Source organism: Seriola dumerili, unplaced genomic scaffold (assembly GCF_002260705.1).
Source record: "Seriola dumerili isolate Sdu_G_001 unplaced genomic scaffold, Sdu_1.0 BDQW01000036.1, whole genome shotgun sequence".
Lineage (NCBI taxonomy): Eukaryota > Metazoa > Chordata > Actinopteri > Carangiformes > Carangidae > Seriola > Seriola dumerili.
The window spans coordinates 4654382-4663747 of record NW_019174291.1 but is presented as its reverse complement, the minus strand read 5'-3'; the positions used below and the strand labels follow the sequence as shown (position 1 = coordinate 4663747).

The 9366-nt window shown below is 40.8% G+C and overlaps 1 protein-coding gene across 1 annotated transcript; it reads right to left on the bottom strand.

Annotated features, from left to right (window-relative positions):
• Window positions 1-760: 760 nt before the first annotated feature.
• LOC111216907 (olfactory receptor 52K1-like) lies at window positions 761-4020 on the bottom strand. Its single transcript, XM_022738556.1, has 2 exons — window positions 3131-4020; window positions 761-785 (listed from the first exon to the last, which is right to left on the bottom strand). The coding sequence occupies exons 1-2, from the start codon at window positions 4018-4020 to the stop codon at window positions 761-763; spliced, it is 915 nt and encodes a 304-aa protein (XP_022594277.1).
• Between the last annotated feature and the right edge of the window lie 5346 nt (window positions 4021-9366).

Here is a 9366-nt window from a genome sequence, read left to right as displayed (position 1 = left end):
TCGCCTGCGTGAACACACGGAGAAACAGGCAACTTTCATGAGAAAAACCACAAAGGTAAATGAGAGAGCCCTTAAAGCTAGCTACCACATTGCTGAACTTGTAGCTAAATCAAAAAAGTCGCACACTGTGGCAGAGACATTAATACTTCCCGCCTGCAAAGCCATTGTAAATGAGATGCTCGGACCTGAAGCGCTAAAGAAATAGCCAAAGTCCCTCTCTCAGATAACACAATTTCCAGACGTACTGATGACATGTCTGCAGACATCGAAAGTGGTTTTGGAAAAGATCCGTATCAGTAAGAAATTTGCATTGCAACTTGATGAGTCTACTGATATTAGTGGACATGCCCAACTCTTGGCCACTGTGTGTTTTGTGGATGGAGACACAATCAGAGAAAACTTCCTTTTTTGCAAGGCATTGCCAGAAAAAACAACAGGAGGGGAAATTTTTCGGGTCACATCAGAATATCTTGAACAAGGAGGACTTAAGTGGGAAAACTGCACGAGTGTCTGCACTGATGGAGCTGCAGCCATGGTCGTGTAGAGGATTTTATATTAATCTGTTGTTTGCCTTTAATAAAACCATGTGTGAATTGTTGATGTAATCATAATATGCTTATAACTAAGTGACTTTTGATTTTATATTAATCTGTTGCTTTTAATAAAACAATGTGTGAATTGTTGATGTAACCATAAAATGCTTATAACTAAGTGACTTTTTACTAACATTTGGTGTGCAAAAAGAAGAGACAGACTGAACTTATGATATTGTTTGAAGGACACAACTCCTTATATGGTAGACATCCCGGGACAGAAGTAAGACAGAAAACGAGGAATAGAGTAGGGTATTGTCTCTCGTTGTGTGAATCTCTCACAGATCCACCACCACGAGGGCTGTCCCGCGTAGGAGAGTCAGATAACACGAGGTGAAACAAAACAGAGAACACATGGAGGAGCAAAGCAAGAAGACAGCGGCATGGACTGATAAGAGAATCAACCCACATTGTATTATTTTTTTCTGTGTAAGAATATGAAAAGACTGGGTCAGGAAGAGGTAGGAGTCAGACTTCATGAACTGGCACAACTGTATGTTGTTGTCAGGGAGAGATAGTTTGGCCCAGAGCTCTGTAACGATCTCCTTTTTCTAATGCTATATTGCTGTTAGCTTTAATAAATACTGGGATTTGAACTTTGAAAGAGTGTCCTGTTTCCTTCATCAAACCAACACGCGAGTTCAGGAGAAGAACTCTACAGTCGGGCGCACCAAAGGCTTTGTAAGCAGAGTGAAGGAAAGAAACCCAGATGTGATTGTTACGCACTGTTTTTTTACACCGTGAGGCCCTCGTAGCCAAGACTTTACCAGCAGACCTAGTTCCTGTGTTGGATGATGTTGTGCGCATGGTAAACTTTGTAAAGTCACGACCCGTGAAAAGTCGCATATTTGCATCTTTGTGTGAGGAAATGGGAGCGGAGCATGAAGCCTTGCTGTTTCATACGGAGGTCCGGTGGTTGTCGCGCGGCAAGGTCTTGGCCGGTGTGTGTGAGCTGCGGGAGGAACTTAAAGTGTTTCTGACAAATGAGAGGTCCGATTACACAAAGCTGCTTGCAAGTGATGAGTGGTGTGCAAGGCTGGCATACCTGGCAGATATTTTTCATCATCTGAATGAACTGAACACACGAATGCAAGGCCGAAATGAAAACCTGCTTACAAGTACAGATAAAATAAACGGATTCCGTTCAAAGGTGCAACTCTGGCAACAACATGTGGAAAGTGGCAATCTTGAAATGTTCACAATCACCAAGCAATGGCAAGATGTTAACACTGCTGCATTGTGTGAGATAATAGTTAAACATTTAAAAACTCTTGAGGAGAAGATGCCATTTTATTTGTCTTCAGCCTCCACTGAATGCCTTGACTGGGTTAAGGACCCATATAGCTCAGCATCAGTTGGTGGAAAGGACATGACTTTACAGGAGCAGGAGGAACTAACTGAACTGAGACAAAACCGTGGTTTAAAGCTAAGCTTTGCTGATCTACCTTTGGTCAGTTTTTGGTTGGCTACTGCCAAGGAGTTCCCCATTCTGGCAAACAAAGCTATTTTGACATTGCTCCCATTTTCCACGACATATCTGTGTGAGGTGAGCTTTTCAAGCCTGACTGCTATAAAAACTAAAAACAGAGAGACTGAGAGCTGTTGAGGAAGAGCTTCGTGTGTGTCTTTCTTCGATTCCTGCCAGGATATCAGCTCTGTGTTCATCCAAACAGGCCCAGGTTTCACACTGAGCGAGTAGAAATATGTATGTATATGTATTTATAAAATACTTTTTCTTTGTGTTAATTTGATTCCTATTCAAGACACTTTGATGAGAATGACTGTATATTGTCAATATAGGCTACAGAGTTTCATTTTTTAACATTTTCTGCTGGTGGTGTGCCTCGTGTTTTTTTCAATGAAAATAATGTGCCTTGGCTCATGGTTGAAAAACACTGCTCTAGACCACCAGCATTTCATACCAAAACAAATTCTGCAGTAAGTTAGCTAATGTTATCATGTCTACTGTAGCCGTCATTAATGAAAACAGACATGTAACATTATGTAGCCATCAAGTTACTTACAGTAAGTCTAGACCGGTATTGTCTCCACGGTCAGAAAGAAAAAGAAATTCAGCCTTGGACTGATGAGCTGGGACTGGCCGACCAGGATTTGAACTGATAGTCTTCAGTACAGTCCTCCTGTGCTCTGGTCTCATCTGTCTGAGGCCTTTTTAGGAGGAAGAAATTCTGGAAGGTCACTTTCACCTGAACGCTTCACTGAGCCACCGCACCTGCGGGCAGAGCCTGTGTGTTTATAAACGTGGGTAGGACCAACAGTTTAACAGGAGGGACTCACATGCACTAACACACACATGCTGTCGGATACCAAAACAAAGACCAGAGAAACTCATATTACAACACACACAGAGGGGTGTGGCTTCGTTCTCTGCTCACAATGCCTTTACACCACTATATCTTTACATAGAAAATAGTAGTTTGCTGGTGTAGTATTGTTTAAAATCTGTCTTACAGAACCTTTAAGAGTGGGACACAGTGTGTATAAAGTGACAGCATGTCAGCGTCTTCAGGATGTGCTTTCTTATCTCTGTGGTTCTGACGCCGTAGATGATTGGGTTGAAGCAGCTTGGGAACAGCAGGTACATGGTGCTGAAGAAAACCTGAATAGCGGCAGGAAGACCAACTCTGATCCGGTAGGAAAGGAAAGCAATAAGCGCCACAGTCAGGCTGATGCTGATGACCACAATGTGGGTGATGCAAGTATCAAGAGCTTTGAAACCTGATCTGCCGGACTTCAGCACAGACCTGAATATCACCACATAAGAGGCAGTGATGAAGATGAAGTCGGCCACAGGGATGAGGAACACAGCCAGTAACCCCACCAGGTTGTTAATGGTGGTGCTTCCACAGGCCAGCTCCACCAAGGCCATGTGCTCACAGAAACAGTGATTTATCACATTAGAAGCACAGAAGGACAAGGGCCCTGCAAGACTCACAAACGTTGTGATTATGAGGATGTTTCTGATCACAGGTGGGATCATAAACCTGAGAAACCTCTGTAGCGCCATGCGTTCATGGTAGTAGAGTGGCGTGCAGATGGCGAAGTAGCGGTCCAATGCCATCCACGCCAGTAAAGTGCACTGAAAACTTCCAATAAAGTGAATGAAGTGCATCTGAACCAGGCAGCCAATCAGAGAGATTCCCCTCCAGTCAAACAGGAAGCTCAGCAGCATGTTGGGGACAAAGAGTATTGGGAGGCTCAGGTCCACGCACGCCATGCCAGCGATGAGGATGTACATCGGGGAGTGGAGGCTTCTCTGTGAGATGATGATGTACAGCAGCAGGGAGTTGGCTGACAGCGACACGATGAACATGATGGAGAACAGGATGAAGAGGACGGGCCTCAGAGCTCCCAGTTCACTGAAGCCATCGAGGATGAAATGTTTGTGTGAGGAGACGTTGTCCATCCTCCTCTTCTCCTACAACCTCCTCGTCCAGGGTTTCAGTTCAATCAGCCTGAGAGCAGAGACACATTCATCTGTGAAGTCAGTTCAGTTATCCACAGCTGCAGAATATGTCTTTGTAACCTGCTTTCCATTTGCACACAACCACTAAAGAAATGGTGACCCACACTACGTTCATCTTTCATTGTTACAACACAATCTGAAATCTCACTTCTTCAAGCACACAGTCTGTAATCCAGATATAAATACACACATAATATTTATGGTAGTGAACTGCTCTGTGAGGACACCTGTGCTGTGACATTTAGCATCAATCAAATGTAAAATGTAACTTTTAGTTGATGTGTCACACACACAGCTGGAGACACAGACACACACTCTATCTCTCCTCACAGGACTCAGTGACGGCTGCTAAGACTAGCATTGATACCTCTTTGACATCTGACATTCAAAGAACATCTGTGAACATTTGTGCTGTGCGTTTTTCAGAGAAGGAACTAATCTAAGTAAATTTACTCCAGTAATGTTCAGTGTTGCAGTACTTGAACTTTACTTAAGTATTTAAATTTGATGTGACTGCCTGCTTGTATACCACTATAATTATAGGTCAGTAGTCACTTGGAAGTTTGAGATCTTACATAAAAAATCTATAATTATCTTATAAAATATATGTTTGTATGTTTGTACCCAACAGTAGATAAAGTAGCTCAACATTAAAATGCTGCTCACAGATGAATTCATCAATGATGATGGATGCTGGACACCTACTGAACACAACAGGAACACATGACGGTATTGTCTGTGATCAGTATGTGTGTCCTTTGATCTGCAGTCAAAAATATTAATGGTTTAAATATCTCTGTCATGAGTTTATAATCATATTAAAAAATCCTCTCGTCATTTAAACTTATTACACTATTACATACTGTTATGCACTTTATTTTATTTACATCACACTGTACCACAGAGTTTCTCCATATAGTGTTATTATTTCTGGTCCAGCAGCCGACAACACTTAAACGTGTCAGTCCAGTTTGTTCTTGAAAGCAGTTTTTAACATCTGTATATTTATTCTTTTTAAATCTGTCCCTGACATTTGGACATTAAATTGTTACTGACATCTAAAAACCTTTAACTGTAAACCTAGTTTAGCCTGGTTTTTAAACTCGAAGAGTAAATGTCATATATATGTGTATATATATATATATATATATACACATATATATAAATATACTAAACCTCAGCACACAGAGCAGAGAAAGCTCATCTCTTCTCAGATTGCTTGGTTTCACCTTGAACAAACAACTGAAAATGTGAAATTAATTTATATTCAACCAAGATTAGTTTTTTTTTAAATAATTCAAAGTCAGAAGAAAAATGACAGATACGAGCAGATCACGGCACTGGAATCAAGATGTATGACGACTCTAGATCATATCAAAGTGAAAAAACCTGCCTCCACCATCATACTGTTTGTTTTCCTAATGTAGGTTTTTCGCCCCCATACATCTTTGAACATGCAAACTGCTTTATGTACTCCATGTAATCAATGCATTAAAATGAAAGATATTATCATAGTAGTGTTACAATCATAGTCATATCCAGAATATCACACTATTTCACTGTTGTTATGTTTTGCAATGTCATGTTATACATCACTCATACATTACACATAGTTTAAATCACAATAGTGATTTCAGGGGGGATATGTAGGAGAATCATAAGGCTAGAGACGTATGATCTGATATCAACCGGTTGGACGCCAATAGGAGTTTAAGAGCCAGTGTGGGAACAATAACAAAAGAAATGGTCAGGAAGTCAACCGAGCAGGCTAAGATACTTAGGATTGGTGAGAAACATCTGGTAATAAGAGATTGGGTAAATAGGAATAGATATAATGCCAAGGCACACTGCCAATAAGAGAACGATGACCTGGGAGGGCGTCATGGTGTTCTGCCAAGAAAAGAACACCATGACCTGAGTGCAAGCCAGGAAAAAACAAAAGTGCAAGAGTTGGTCAACAGAGGCAAGAGTTATACCACGTAGCCAAAAGGATTGGGAAAAACAGGATGCACATACACACACATAGCTACTTGAGGTATAAAAAGGATATGTCACGATCTGTGTTGTGGTTGTTGTCTCCGTCTATGTCTGCAAGTGGGCCGCATTGAATAAAGAGAGACTCCCCGCCTTGATACCTGTGTCTTGACTGTTTGATTCCTTTTTGATCCACCACTTCTCGCCACAACAAAGATAAGGAGATTTCAGGACTCAGACATGAGATCTCTGTAGAAGAGAATCAGCAGGCCTGACTTGTTGTTGGTGTTCATACCTGAACAGGTCCAGCCTGCATAGTCACGAGATCAGCCGCCAACTCTCCTCAACCCACCTGTCCCTGCTGAACCACTGACATGGCACTTTAAAACCCTCTGTCTGCTGCTGTCATTGGCTGTGGAGACAAAATCAGACTGGAAATCCCACAGAGCACCAGGGTCATGAACCAAAGAAGAAACTTAGTAAAACAAATTAAAAGTTTCTGATCAGTCGGGAAAGAGACAAATGTGGACCTGAATGACTGATCAGTAAAGTTGTTGTTAATTTGTGCAGATTTGTAATTTCTTCCCTAAAGCTGACAATTAATTCCCTACATGTACTCAGTTTCTCTGATTGGCTGCAGCACGTCAACATGTTGTCAGTGTGACGAACTGAAAATCCAACAGAGCAGCAGCATCGCACAGAAACACACAATCAGAAACAAGGGCTGTAAAACTGTTTTTATAATTCAAACACTTTACACACACGCTTATTTCTTCTACTGAGAGTCTAGGAGATGCAGATTTGACGATTGGCCTTAGGTGTTCCCTCTCCTGCCTGACCCCTCTCACCCTCCTGAAAAGGAGAGTATCCAGCACCGATCTCAAAATTGAGCATTTTTAATCTGGATCATTTTCTTTTTTGTTTTTGGTCACTTCTGATAAATTTTTTGTTTTCCTCATGGAAACTGGATCTTTATAATCAAGATATTTTACCTGATATTTCATTTGTTTGCTTCTTAAAGGTTCTGTAAATGTCCATCACTGAAACTAGATGTTGCTCTAAACCACCTGCATCTCAGACCAAAACAAATACTTTGTTGGCCACAACCCTTCTCCCTGATGAAGCCCAGTGAAAGTTTCACTAAATACTCAACAAGAGCTCAACTAAATAAAGTTACCTCACCACAACCATTAGCCCACGCTAGCGTTGTTGTAATATGCCACAGCAATGCTTACAGCTAGGGAGCTAGTGAGAGCAACATTTGCCGAACATATAATGGGTGACAGGAGGTTAGCTAACGTTATCATGCTACTGTAGCCGTCACTTATGAAAACAGACATGTAACATTATGTACCATCAGTACATAAACCGGACCAGTAAACCGGACCAGTACTGTCTCCACAATCGGTCTGGGAAAGAAATTCAGCCTTGCACTGATCCACTGGGACTGGCTGCATGAATGACACTGATGGAGCCAGTAAAAACTTAAAAAATGTTATGGATATTTTGATAGTCCACTGCTCCAAAGCCATTACTCCACTATATCTTTACCAAGCGGCAACCTCTGAGACTGAAGCCAAAACAGAAGTACTGAAAACTGCAGTTCCTCTAACGACCATGAGAGTCTGGCTCAAACAGTAAGTCATCCCCATAGACTCCCATGTTAAAATGTCCGACTTTACAGAAATAAACATGTTTACAGCCTGGTGCAAAAACAGTTTTGGTCTCTAGAGCTAATTTCCTCCTTCATGACAACTGTTTATATGACTCCTCTGTTTACATTTTATTAAGGATTAAAGTTATGTAGAATTGAGGGCGTGGCCTCTTTGAGTGGGTGGGTGAGCATATGCTTGCCAAAAACCGGTATGCACCGAGTGTCTGTGGTCGTCTCCGTTCCCCTCCTCTTTGTTCATTTTTGGATTAGTTTGGGATTAGCTTGGAGTTAGGGCGGAGTCAGGCACTACTAAGATGGCAACAGTGGAGCATTTTTACATTCTATGATCTTTACACAGAAAATAGTTGTTTGCTGCTGTAGTATTGTTTAAAATTTCCCTTACAAAAACTTTAACAGGAGGGACTCACATGCACTAACATACATGTGCTGTTGGAACCAAAACAAAGACCAGAGAAACTCATATTACAACACACACAGAGGGGTGTGGCTTCATTCTCTGCTCAAAATGCCTTTACGCCACTACAGTGATGTTGATAGGTTTTCAATGTAGTGAGTCCCCAGGACCCACAGGTGGTGATTTGAGTGGGTCCCTGGGAAATTCAATGGGTCCCAAATAAAAAAAAATTATTTCTTATATTCTTCTATTTCTTAAATTGTAGTGTTAAACTCCTTTGATGGTGGTATGATATGGTTATAATTAACGGATATATTCATGTATGTTCAAAATGTATCTGAAATTAAACAAATAAGATTCCAAATCTGAAAAGTTTATTGCAAAACAACTGTCACAGCGGCATGACATACAAAATTCAAATAAAATAGCATTTTTGTAGCAACATAAATAGCACCAAAATAAATTACTAAAATTCAAATGAAAACAAAATGTGTCTGTAGTACCAAAATAAATGATCAATAAAAGTGCTGATTTTAACACATAAACAAAACATTCTCATCACCATGACAGAGTCAACAAATAAATTGTCACCAAATTAAGACCAAAATCTTCTTGTCTGAACATCAACTAAATCAAATGAACTGAGTCAATCACTGTGAAACTTTTAGCACACAAATGAAACTTAACTAACACAGTGGAAAGTCTGTTAAAGTATTTTTCATCACCGCCACCGGAGTATGTTTTATTTATTTCATTACAGCACGTCCCCTAGACGTTAAAACATTGTCGACATGAGTGAACACAGCATTGAGCAGTGGAAACATGAGTTTATTTACTACTATGAAGTTTGTATCTTTAATTGTTGAAATGAAATCCGCGGTGACTGGCTAATTGTTGTGGTAGTGGCTAAACTAGCATGTCGCGATACTGTACACAGGATCACGTCTGCGCGGAGTAGATGCGCAGAGGGTTGAAACAGCGCTTGCCTGGTCTGCTGACAGCAAAGTTACTTTTGCTAGTTACTGTGATTTTAAACACGAGTTGTTCAAAATGTATCGTTTTTCATGGGAAAAATGAGTTGCGTCTCTGGGACACATGGATAGTGAGTTTACTGCGTCCTTTCAGATTTTAATGCGTCAGGGACGCAGGACGCGTACCTAGCAACATCACTGCCACTATATCTTTACATAGAAAATAGTAGTTTGCTGGTGTAGTATTGTTTAAAATCTGTCTTACAGAACCT